This window comes from Centruroides sculpturatus, unplaced genomic scaffold (assembly GCF_000671375.1).
Source record: "Centruroides sculpturatus isolate CEXI.00-Female unplaced genomic scaffold, Cexi_2.0 scaffold267, whole genome shotgun sequence".
NCBI lineage: Eukaryota > Metazoa > Arthropoda > Arachnida > Scorpiones > Buthidae > Centruroides > Centruroides sculpturatus.
In genome coordinates, this window is record NW_019384634.1 from 80,714 (window position 1) to 94,411 (window position 13,698).

General features: G+C 33.1%; 1 protein-coding gene across 1 annotated transcript in view; it reads right to left on the bottom strand.

Annotated features, from left to right (window-relative positions):
- Positions 1 to 6,297: 6,297 nt before the first annotated feature.
- LOC111625833 (SAFB-like transcription modulator) overlaps positions 6,298 to 13,698 on the bottom strand; it is a 24,317-nt gene continuing 16,916 nt past the window's right edge. The window contains exons 4-6 of the mRNA XM_023369070.1: positions 7,793 to 7,918; positions 7,584 to 7,712; positions 6,298 to 7,510 (exon numbers count right to left, since the gene is read on the bottom strand). Coding sequence (XP_023224838.1) covers positions 6,703 to 7,510; positions 7,584 to 7,712; positions 7,793 to 7,918 — 1,063 coding nt within the window. The 3' untranslated portion in view covers positions 6,298 to 6,702. The remainder of the gene's footprint in view (positions 7,511 to 7,583; positions 7,713 to 7,792; positions 7,919 to 13,698) is intronic.

The following is a 13,698-nucleotide window of genomic DNA, read 5'->3' on the forward strand; positions in this document are numbered from 1 at the left end:
TTTGTCTTAAAATATTTCATATAGTTTTAATTTTATTACTATAAAATTGCGTTGGGGAGATCGGAATTTATCTGGACTCTCAATTGCATTCCAATTTCTTCTGCTTGGGATATGCATTCACTGGGACTTGAATATAAATAATCAATAATAATAATAAGGGTTGGTTTGATTGCATTTTCAGAAAAAAAAAACGAAACTTAAGCAGTTTAATTTAAGAATCAAAATTAACCTTTGTAGAAAACGAAACAAAAAAATTCAAAAAACTTTTTAAAAGTATTAAAACACTAAACTTTGTGTGAGGCCTGGACATCACCCCCCCCGGACGGGGGCTGGCTGTCGAGCTAAAGCCAATAAATTGGTGACTTATTTCGTAAACAAGACCGGTGTGACCAAGAAACGGGGTGCGAGACGATTTAATTGTCGCATTCCAAACCGAATTGACAGATCCTAGAACGAGAGAGGGATCGTCCGCCGGGGTAACTTTGGACGGTCACTTTACAGAGAGTTCAAAGCGGGACCTTCTGACACTCCTGTGGAAGGGGCGGCGGCTGGGACAGCTGCGTCTTCTCCGGAACAGAAAAAATGCACATTACGTAAAATTTACGGTTCTGTCATCCGGAGAAGGGCTTGACCCGACTCCGGAAGGGAACAGCCCAGACGGGAATGTTCGGCGACCCCGCGGCCCGAATCGCGTCCCTGGCAACTGACCAGGGACCAGTGAAATTACAGGGGACCACCGTTCGGACCAACGAAAACCTCGTGATTTCGGGGAAAAAATGTTATAAAAGCCCGAGGTCCTAAGGACACGCGAGGGTGGTGATCGAGAGCGTCAATCTTTGCGCACGGCCAAGCGAGTAAAGGTCGGAAAAACCCACATTTGTGTTTTAGGCAAAAATAGGCAGAAACGTCATAATAGGCATTTTTAGGCATTATAAAATACCATTATTTCGATCTAAATGTTCATGATAAGTGTTAATACAAAATCTTAGCCATGTACAGTAGATCCCCCTATAAGACGGTAGATACGTTCCGTTCTTTATGAATCAATTTTGTAGGAATCATAGTTTACGGACTACGGCTGTTTGAAAGGTTTTCTTTCATAAAATTAATCGATTCAAGACTAATTCGACTCAACATTTCCAAAATACGTATATTTTTTTAAAAATAATCCGTATAAACTACGTTATAAACAAAAAATTGTAGGATTACTTACCGAGTGTGTACCCTTTGACTACGCTCGTTGCTAAAGCTTGGTTTCGTCGCGGAACAGCGCATCAAATTGCGGCCGCGATTTCTGATATTATNAATAAATAAATGTATATATATATATTTTTTTTTATTCTTCTATTAATTTTTTAACTTTAACATTTTAAATTTAGAAAATATAGCTTATTTCTCTTATTTCTTGATATAGAAATTCACACTAACAAAATATTTAACAAATACCAAGATAAAAATTGTATAAAAAAAAATGAAAGAAACTTTTTATAAGTTCTCCTATACGCAATAAACTTATATTATATATATGTGTATGTGTGTGTTTAAAATTTTTAATATAAATTCTAACAGTGGAATATAAAATTGGATAAAATTGAAAAATCTACAATATATTTTTAAGTTATTTTTGAATTTCTGAATTTGTAAAAATTCGAAAAAGCGAAAATTCACAATAACATGAACATAAATACACCAATAACGTTCGAAAAAAGTAATTTTTTTTTTTTTGCATCGTAAATCCAAATATAACCCATTTTATCTCATATTATCATTAATAATATACTTCATTCGCCATTCTGTACATGATTTAACACCATAAATTAATAAGGACAGCTTTCATTTACATGAAACTAGGAAGTTTGCAGGAAATATTTATTAGAAATAATCGGAAATTATTATTTCCTATTAAATACGATACAAAACGCTTAAAGAATATTTAATTTTATAAATTATAAATTGTGCTTATAATTTTAATTAATGATAAAATAAATTTTTAACTTATATCAATAGTTAATATTAATAATTTTATTAAAATTCATTGCTTTTTTTAAGACTAATATTATGAACTTTTTGGGAATTTCTGGAACTAATTTATATATGATTTTTTAATACTATAAATAAAAATTTCTTTATAATTATTATTTGATTTTTATCTACATACTTGCCATGGAAACTGGCCAAACGAGGCATCATTTCCACCAACAATTCTGCTGGTTTTCACAGAATTTCTTCCGCAATCTGCACGAAAATGAATATTCAATGTATCTTGTACACGTTCAAGATAGTGTTATATCTCTATAAAATATCTTAACATAGCCCTTTATTTTATAAAAAAAAAAGTAAGAAATTTCAAATATTAACTTTATCATATATTCATAAATATAAATATTTATAAGGTAAAAATGAACAAATATATATATATATATACTTACATGGATCGTTGCGCACAGGACCATAGTTAACTCTTTTGATTTTTGGTTGTGGTTTTTTCTTGACACAACAAGAAAATAATGGTCCACAAGAAGAACCTAAAGTACCACCCGATAAATAGCAATAAAGAAAAAATTGACATTTAGAACCACTAGAACAATACGTAAAAACGTTGCTTTGCCTGGATGGCTTCATAAATGTCATCAAGCCACCATAGTTATTATGAGGTTCTTCTTGCTCGAACGTTGGACTAATATTTATAGTGAAGATCGAGCCTGAAAAACATTATTTAATTTATTTTAAATTTTTATTAAATGATAATTTAGCTTTATATTGATGTTTTCCCCATGAACTTACGTTTATTTATTGTTTTACTCGTTATATTTCTGGATCCGTCAAGAGAATTTCTGTCTTGTGAAAGAGAACCTCCTACAAGAAGTAGGAGGTAAAATACTAGCATCATGCGTTTTAGGCATGTGCGCAGATGGATCTAAAAAAACAAAAATCAATATTTCATTAAAATAAAAAGTTAATTCTTTTTAAATCTCAACAAATTCTCTTACTTAAGAAAATAAGAATTTCTAAATATAGCTTATGATTGTTATATATTTTTTAAATTTATAATAAATAATATTGTTTATAATGTACTGTACAGTACAGTACTTCAGACACTCAAATACGAAGAATAAAGAAATGTTTTTCAATATTAAATTTTCATTTTTTTATAACTTAAAAATAAACTCATTAATGGCATATTTAATGCAGTAAATATTATAAATGAATGTAATGATGTTTATCTATTTTAAAGGAAGTTAAACAGATTAAAATTTTCCTGTAAACTTAGGAAGTTCATCATTGAATATGAATGATACATTTCTAAAAGATTTTAACACGTGCTGGCAATTAGATCGAGGATTGGTTAAAGAAATAACAAGAGGCGGAAATTAATTTATCTCCATCTATTTCTTTATCCAATCGCCATTCATTTTAACTGCGTATTTAATATTTTAATGAAAATGTTTATTTTTACTTTCCCGGCTGTCATATATAACAGAGGGGAAAATGATCCACAAGATTTTTACATTTTTAAACTCAGGACACCTTTGAAACGTCGAGAAATGCAAAAAAAAAAAAAATCGGAGGAAATTTCTGTATGTATGGATGTGTGTGTGAGGGGCACGATTTTGTTCACACTCTTTGTAGCTTAATAGCTCTTGTACTTTTTGTCAAAAATTCCTGAAATTTTGCAGGGTGGTTTGTTTAATAGAGAAATTGATGTTATTAAAGTTTAATGGTTAAAGATCGAGGGTATGGAGAGATAAAGGGGATCGTGTGCATCTCCAGTCGGATCTGATTTAATAACGATTTTACTCGTTATTAGCATTTACAATTTTTTTTACAAAACCCATCCTTATCCTCAAAATTAAGTTTTTTCTCATTTTATAATAGTTAAAAATATAAAGATTTTAAAAATAAAATATGATAACAGATGGCGCCACCAAATGTTGCCAGGAAAGTTAATCAACTCTGCTAGATTGTTTAAAATAAAATTTTATGAAATGTGTATCTTTTATATTTGATAAAAGATTTTATATCTTCGTAGAAACATTTAAAATTATTTATAACTTTATCATAAATTCCGAGAGCTGTTTTCTTATGAACAACTCTGCTAGATTGTTTAAAATAAAATTTTATGAAATGTGTATCTTTTATATTTGATAAAAGATTTTATATCTTCGGGGAAACATTTAAAATTATTTATATTTTTTTGATATTACGTCATAGGAAAGTCACAGGAAATAGAATGGCGTCACCAGTAGTTTCTGCGGTCACATGACCTGTCACGTACTGCAAAACCGCGTGCTTCTGTTTACAATATTTGTCACTATTATATTTTGTAAAGTAATTAATAAAGTTGAATAAATATATGAAAAATAACAGAAAGCTGTCAATAACAAACATATAAGTGTTTTATTTATTTGTCGAAGCCGTGTCTTCTTGTTTTGCTTGGTTCAATGTCACGACTTGGTGAATTTATTGACACTTGGCAAATAATACCAACAATTTTTAATCCATATAGATATGCGTTTCGGGCTTTCGCCCCTCTTCAGTCTGTTACATAGGTTGTATCTTGTGGACATCTGTCAGGCACCTTGAAGGTGCAATGAACCAAGCAAAACATATAAGAGCTTAATTAGTACAAAAACTAATGTTGGACGCCGGAGGTATGACGAGGTCGTACCTCCTTTCCTCGACAACAGTTTGGTGCAAACTGCCCACTTGTCAGTGGATTGCTTGTTTACATTTACTATCCTGAAGGGTCAGGATTCTTTTTGTCAGGTCGAATGGAGGAGAGAGTGGGTCATCGGTAAGGCGTAGGCAATAAACGACATTTTTTCCACACCGTAAACTCTCAGCCGGCAGAAAATTCTGCCGGGTGAGGGGATAAGAGGATCTTAAGTGTAAAGCAGAATGGGAAAACATTTAATCAGAAACACTGACGACACTACATTCATCTAATGAGTCGACACATAACTCTCTTATTCTGATAATTTTTTTTTCATTCTGTAATAAATTTGACATTTTAGGATTCATTTTTTAAATGTTTACTTATGTGAAATGCTCGCAAACTGGCTATAAATGTGAGGTGATGACTTCTCATCACCTCACATTTATAGCCAGTTTGCGAGCATCTCACATAAGTCTGTCCAGCAAGTTCTCATTTGTATCTCTTTTTGTTTTCCTCGATAGTTCTCTAAACTGTCTATTATGTTCGTTTCTCGCTCTTGAGTTTCTTCCAAGTATTGCCCAATTCCGAGCTTTGTCATATACTCGTACAGTACAGCATAAAGTACGATCTTGTAAGATACGTTTCTATAGAATAAAGGATAATGATCTCGAGACTAATTTCAAATACAGGCAATTCTTATATGTGGGGATTAAAAAATGGAAATTTTTTCGAATAGCGGATATTTTCCTGGATGTGTGTAACATTAGGAACTGTTGACTTTTTTTTTTGTTTTTTAGGATCTGAATTTTCAGCTTCTACTTTTCTGCTTTTTATTTCCTTTTGCATATCAGCTCAACACTTTTTCCGCTGTCATTTTCTGGGGTGGGCCGTAATTCTCGCTGAAATTGTAGTTTTTTTAATGTAGTGTAGGACCTACAAACACTTGTCTTTTTCTTCTACCCGCGACCCACAGGTTGAAAAACACTGGTCTAAAATTTCAAAAGTATTTCAAGTTAAAATATCTACTTAAGCCTTTAGACGTGATGCTGATATTCCGAATAAGTTACTCTGATGTTAATGATACTTTATTAAATAGCATAAAAATCGACTACGAATACGACATACGCAACGATAACTAATTTTTTCTTAATATTAATTTCGAATGGAAACTGTGGTAGAGAGAACGCAGAAAGGGGCAATGAAAAACCCTCCTCGCTCACAGCCAATCGTAGGTGGAGGGGACATAATGTTTACTAGGAGGAACTACTCAACATTTTTATTTTAATCAGTGTAACTTTAAAATTCAATGCATATTATATTCGAAATCACAACACAATCTCTAAAATCAGTATGTCTAGTCATTTGTGTAATTGTATGTATGTATGTATCCGACATACACGGATTTCACACGCGCCACTTCTGTCGACAATTTAAAATTTTTATCACCATTTCTGTAAAACTCGCAAAATGCGAAGACGACATCAACGACCATAACATGCATCTAGCTGTGATGTATTAACACTTACATTGTGTATACAGTATATTCTAAACAGACATAAAAAAATTGAAACAACCACACCTCAGCTAAAATATTCGTATAAGATAGTGTTTACCGAAAGAAAAACACAGGCTAACAAAAGTTGTTTCGTAAATATCCCGAAGAACGGGACAGGTTTATTCGACGTTGAATGTTCACATTTAAAAAATTCGACTGCTCCGCATTCGTGCGTGAAGGTGTGCTTCTGTCACGTTTAACAATAGTAGCGGGAGGAAAGTAACCTAGAAAGAACTCCGTTTACAAGTTTTTAAAATACGTTTTCCGAACACGTCGCTAGACGAATCTTTGGGTCGAACACATTCGGTATCGAGTGTTTTCTAATAGGTGTCTCCTTTCTCTGGTTATGCCACAAATTTTTGTTGCTCTCTCGTATTCCATACGAAAGCCTATATTCCAGGATACGAAGTGAACAAAGTGTAATGAAACGTAATTCGCGACTCGCGAAAATCGGTACGGACGCATTTTTCCGTGCCAACTAAATGGGTTTTCAATATCGTCTCATGGAAGAGAGGTATCTGTCGGTTCCGTAGTTGTTTCCCAGATTCGAATGCATCATGTTCATGCCCCCTCCTCCAGTGTTAGCAGCGGACGATCCTGTGTTGTACATATTGGACTGGGGCTGCTGGGTCATCATCTGCTGGTTGTTCATCCCCATTCCCATTCTCTGGTTTCTGTTATCGTTAGAACCCATACTGGACCACCTATCTCCTACGGTTTCGTTCCCTCTTCCCCAACTCATTCGCGAGTTGTCCATCTTGTTTCTGTTGTCCGAATTCCAATCGGATCCGTCGTTGCCCATGCCCGAGTTTTCCATGTTGTAAGATTTGTTCATATTGTCCATCCCGTATGATTTTCCCATGTTCCTGTCATTCTGTCCAGAAACCCACATGTCTCCTCTCTCAAATGATCTTCCCACCGTGTTGAAAGTGTTCATCTCGTTCATCATGTTTTTGTTGCCATTGTCTGAGAAGCGGTTGTCGTGGCCCCTTTGATTTACCCGCTCGCGTGATCTCGATCTCCACTCATCGTGCACCATACCCCGGCGTCCCGATGATGTATCTCTATCTCTATTGGAAGGTCCCGAATTTCGGTGTTCCCGAGATGAGAAATCGTTTCTGCTGTTGTTCTGAAATCTGTCATTTCTGTCATCGTGATCTCTGGACTCATAGCGCATAACATTGAAATCAGTCTTGGGAGGGCTGGTATCTGTCTTATGTGGTTCAAACCGATCATTTCTTCTTTCGTACAAAGCACTGTGTTCAAACATAGGCCTCTCTCTCTTTTCAAAATCATTTCTAAATAAAAGAAATCAAGGGTAAATTTCTATGTTAAAGTTTTAGTTAATTGGACATTCCATGTCAATTTTACCTGTTGTCCATAGCAAAGGAAGAAGTTTCATATCGGGGTCTTTTTCTGTCATCCCAAAATTGATCATCCGAAGTGTTCCTCGAAACGTGATCATATCCACGCTTCATGGAGCGCGTATCATCCAAAGCACTAAGAAATTTAAAAGAAAAATTTAGTTTGGAAAAAATATCGAAATGATTCTGTTGTAGGAATACAAAAGATATTCTTACGAGAGTTCTCTCTGACGACGAAGAGCTTCCCTCTCCTTTTCTATCTTCTCACGTTCCAGCCTCTGTTTCACTCGTTCTAATCTCAATATCTCAATCCTTTCTCTTTCCAATTTTTCACGTTCTAATCTGAAATTAACAAAGTATATTTTGATCAGTTTATTTTTCTTGACAATTTTTCTAAAAAATAACATCAATAAACTAATCTCTAATATTTTAGTTCAAAAATGTAAATTCCAGTTCTTTGTTTTCTCTCAATATCAACTTTCAAATTGAAGATCATAACAAAATCTAATGGAAATCAATGATAAATGTTCAAATAAATGCTGTTACTGAAGGAGTATTTTCATCTAGTTTCAAATATAATAGGAAGGCTTTATAATAGATTATACTACCGACTAGAAACTTAAATAAACAAAATTGAAAAATGTTCAAGTTTTTCATATGAAAATATCAATCAATAAAATCAACTGTATGGCATTCAGAAGCAAGGAATTGAAAAGGTGTAAATTAGTAATAATTATCCAAACAATTAAGCAAATAAGAGTTTATATATTTGGAGTACCTAAGTTTAGATAGGAATAAAGATTTTAAATAAATAAGACAGCTTACGAGTATTGATGGTATATAATAGAGAGGTTGAGGCGCACGTTTTAAACGTGTAAACGTGTACGTGTGACGTTCGGCGCCGCTTTCCCGTAAGCCTAAAAGTTTGACGATGGTGTTTGAAATGTCGAGCGTGATTCCACCGACTATCCAAACACCATTGTCAAACTTTTAGGCTTACGGGAAAGTGGCACCGAATGTCACACGTACACGTTTACACGTTTAAAACGTGCGCCTCAACCTCTCTAATACCAAGTGCATTGTGTCTGTTTGCTTAAATTATATACAGATAACAGCCAAACTACTAGTAATGGACTTGCAAGGAAAAAAACAAAGAAAACAATTGAACCAAATGCCGAAATTCTATTGGGCTAGTTTAAGGCAAATTACTAAATGGTTGGTGTTTACCTATATTATGTATCGGGTCTAGCGATGTTTTGAAAACAATTGAAGCAGCAGAAATGCAACCCCTAAGACAATTCATTGATCAACTACACAAAATTAAAGAAAAATCAAACATACTATTAAGAACTAAAAAAATGAACATCATTGTAGATGAAATAAATGCATTTAGAAGGTAGATATTATGTGGAGAGAAAAGACTAGAAGAGATTAACAAAAATAATTTTTTTTATTTTATAACTTCAATTTTATAATAAGTTTACCATAAAACTAACTCATGTTTTACAATGAAAAGGAGACTTAAAACGTACTTATTAATTTTATCTTTGTGCCACCGCTAGAGGACTATTTTAACTTTTTTGCATCGTATGGCAGACGAGTAGCCTACAATAAAAGGTTGACTCTAAACTCCGCCATAGAATTGTTATTACCTCAACAGCATGCAAAGGGACCGAAAGAAATTGACTCGTATTGTATGTATAGTCTCAAGAAATAATTTCTTTCTGTTATAGTTATTACCAATTTTTGTACTTTTATTTTTTAGACTAGTTCATTAACACTTGCCCTTACATTGAGAATGTGAAGGATCCAGAAAAAATTAGAATATTCTGAGAACAAATTTTAGTTGATATTAGATTATTAGAAGTTATCTCATTTATAATTTTGTCCGCCTAAAATAGCATTTCAGTTGCAAAATGTTTTAAAGTTTAAATACGCAAATTGATGTTATACTAGGGACTCAGCCCCTAATATAATAATACAGCAATAAAATTTTTAAATTCTAATATATTTGATTGTGTATGATTACTTCCACTTGTGATCTACTTTACAGATCCCAATGGGAATAATCAATTTACAACATAATGATACAGATCAGCATGGAGAATTTCTCAGAAATATGAAGAATTCCTGCAAACCCCTGAAATTTAGATCTTGCTTGGTTAATGAAGCTAGATTTTCAGCTTCTATACTCTGAAATATCTTAAGGTTTGTTCATCCACTGGTCTTTCTTTACTTAAGGATCTTTTTTTTTCAGCAAAAAGAGTTCAATTAATCTTCCAAACATCAACAGTGAAAAGACTTTAGATTTTGTCAGAGTTGGTGTACATAGCTATTCATAACGGATATTCAAGTTTAATAAAAGATTCCATGGTCATAAGAGGAAAATTTGCATTATGTCTCCAAACTAGGCCAATGACCAAAATTACAGTGAGGAAGGTTAAAGAAAAATGCTTGAGAAAGATATAATTTATATGAGGAACTAAGGATGAGTTTTGATGCTTAACTTTAAGTGTCACAGTAATGTTAGTTCAGGAAACTCATTTTCATGACTGAACAAGTATGCAATATTAAGATAAGTATATACTTGGATAGGTGCTCAGTAAAGCAGGCAAAGTTGCATCAATGTGCACACACTTTGTAATATTGCAGTTGCAATCAAGTAAAATTTAGATCAAGAGTATTCAGACAGAGATGTTTTTTTCAGTATCAGGGGTCACCCTGTTTTTTTTTTTATAGCAATTGCAACTATTGTATGAAAAATGAGAAGTTTTAAGAAAGGGTGATTTGAACTGAATACAGAAGAATGTGTGTGAAGATTTGTTTTGTGTTAAACTGGAAGGGTAATTCTTGACTATTAGGTAGTGTTTAATATTTACTATTAGAATGATGTTCCTGAAAATGAGTCATGAAAATCTGTAAGTACTTGGAAACTGGAATATTAATGATATAAACTCCAAATAAACAGTTAACAAATATTTGATCAAGTGTATTTTTCTTTTGAAATAACAGTATGATAACCTTTTAAATGAATTTTTATAAAATACAAATATTGACAATGAAAACAAAAATTTCTGGATTAATTGTATTTTTTTTACTTTTATAAATTCTTTATTTGTACTGTATATTATAGACCAATTTAAAACTGAATGTATTTTACAAATTATACACATTTGTGCAAAATCTATGAAAGAATGAATACTTAAATATTTTAACATGTATTTATGTTAGAAAAAAAAATTACTCAAATTTCTTACTTATGTAATGATTATATCTTTTCAAATTTCAGATACTCATGCTCTTTAAATGCATAATGAGAATTAATAAAATAATAATCAAAATCTTAAATTTTTTTTTTGCAATTCCTAAAAACCAAACACGAAACTATATTANATTAAAATTAAAAATTTATTAATATACAAAAATGTATTAAATAAAAGCATTTGTCTTAAAATATTTCATATAGTTTTAATTTTATTACTATAAAATTGCGTTGGGGAGATCGGAATTTATCTGGACTCTCAATTGCATTCCAATTTCTTCTGCTTGGGATATGCATTCACTGGGACTTGAATATAAATAATCAATAATAATAATAAGGGTTGGTTTGATTGCATTTTCAGAAAAAAAAAAACGAAACTTAAGCAGTTTAATTTAAGAATCAAAATTAACCTTTGTAGAAAACGAAACAAAAAAATTCAAAAAACTTTTTAAAAGTATTAAAACACTAAACTTTGTGTGAGGCCTGGACATCACCCCCCCCGGACGGGGGCTGGCTGTCGAGCTAAAGCCAATAAATTGGTGACTTATTTCGTAAACAAGACCGGTGTGACCAAGAAACGGGGTGCGAGACGATTTAATTGTCGCATTCCAAACCGAATTGACAGATCCTAGAACGAGAGAGGGATCGTCCGCCGGGGTAACTTTGGACGGTCACTTTACAGAGAGTTCAAAGCGGGACCTTCTGACACTCCTGTGGAAGGGGCGGCGGCTGGGACAGCTGCGTCTTCTCCGGAACAGAAAAAATGCACATTACGTAAAATTTACGGTTCTGTCATCCGGAGAAGGGCTTGACCCGACTCCGGAAGGGAACAGCCCAGACGGGAATGTTCGGCGACCCCGCGGCCCGAATCGCGTCCCTGGCAACTGACCAGGGACCAGTGAAATTACAGGGGACCACCGTTCGGACCAACGAAAACCTCGTGATTTCGGGGAAAAAATGTTATAAAAGCCCGAGGTCCTAAGGACACGCGAGGGTGGTGATCGAGAGCGTCAATCTTTGCGCACGGCCAAGCGAGTAAAGGTCGGAAAAACCCACATTTGTGTTTTAGGCAAAAATAGGCAGAAACGTCATAATAGGCATTTTTAGGCATTATAAAATACCATTATTTCGATCTAAATGTTCATGATAAGTGTTAATACAAAATCTTAGCCATGTACAGTAGATCCCCCTATAAGACGGTAGATACGTTCCGTTCTTTATGAATCAATTTTGTAGGAATCATAGTTTACGGACTACGGCTGTTTGAAAGGTTTTCTTTCATAAAATTAATCGATTCAAGACTAATTCGACTCAACATTTCCAAAATACGTATATTTTTTTGAAAATAATCCGTATAAACTACGTTATAAACAAAAAATTGTAGGATTGCTTACCGAGTGTGTACCGTTCGACTACGCCCGTTGCTAAAGCTTGGTTTCGTCGCGGAACAGCGCATCAAACCGCGGCCGCGATTTCTGATATTATTTTTCTGCGAAAACTTCGTTGACCTTTGGAGACATCCTTAATATAAATAATTTTTATGGCCGTTAAATAAGAAATGTTTCTTTCACAAGAAATGTATAAAATTACAGTACTGGACAGACGATAGGTCGCCTAACTCGCCGTAGCGTGACGCTAGACGGCGAAAAATATATATTTAATTATAATAAAGTTACAATAAATTAAGTTAATATATAATTATATATACAGTACCTAATTTATATATAATTAATATATAATTATATGTACAGTACCTAATTTATATATAATTATATGAACAGACGATACTAAACTCAATTTATCCGCCTAAACGTCCGTAGCGTGGCGCTACGGACGGCGGGAAAGGAGTTCGGCTGCCCGATGACGTTTTACGTATTATAGGAGTTATTTTTACCGTTGTTTACGGATACTGCCACAATTTTTATAGGAATCATAACTATAGGAAACGCTTTTATAGGGGGATCTACTGTATATGCTAAAGGAAAAAATAGGCATTTGTGTAAAATCCGCTGTCTAGTGATCACAAGCACAGATGAATTTTACATCGGTTCCACTTATGTCCAGTGTGAAAGGAGAGAACAAAAGACCCCTCATTCTCCGAATTCTTGACAATCGCAGATGTGGCGTTAATGGGTAGTGGAGCTAATGAATAGCAGAAATCCTTTAATTGTTGGTATTCTGTTCCGTCAAAGTTTCTGAAATTATAAGCAAAAGGATGAAGTAAATCATGAGTAATGTTATAAGACGTTTACTCATATAATAGTAAAATTTCATACAATATGAAGGTAATAGCATAAGTTTAAAATATCACTAAAATATTTAATATTTATTAAAATTTATTATGTATGGATTTTATAGAAATTGGAGTATGCAGAGATGCTAATTCATCCATCAGTCAATGACGTATACATATAAAAATAAATAAATGTACCAATGACAAACAAGCATTAGTCACATGATTTACGTTTGTCATTAATATTAAATTTTGCTCTAGAGACGCGTTGTCTTTTTATCACAAACTACATTAGAACGATTAAATTAATTTGATAAAAAAAATCCCATAAAAAATAATTAAGCGTTAATCAAGCGCCAGTATAGGTAATTACGTAATTATTAAAGTAAATCGTAACTTGCAGTAAAAAATAATAATTTCTGGTATTTTTCATGAAAATTTATGACAGGCTACACGTATGCCATCTTGTAACGAAATTTTAAACTAAAGACCTTTCCAAATTGTTTATATACTTGTTAATACATTTTAGTGTAAATGTTGTGTGTTATCTATGTGATTGCATTAAAAAACTAATACTGTATATATATATATATATTGCTTAATGAAAAGAGAGGCTGTAATATATAT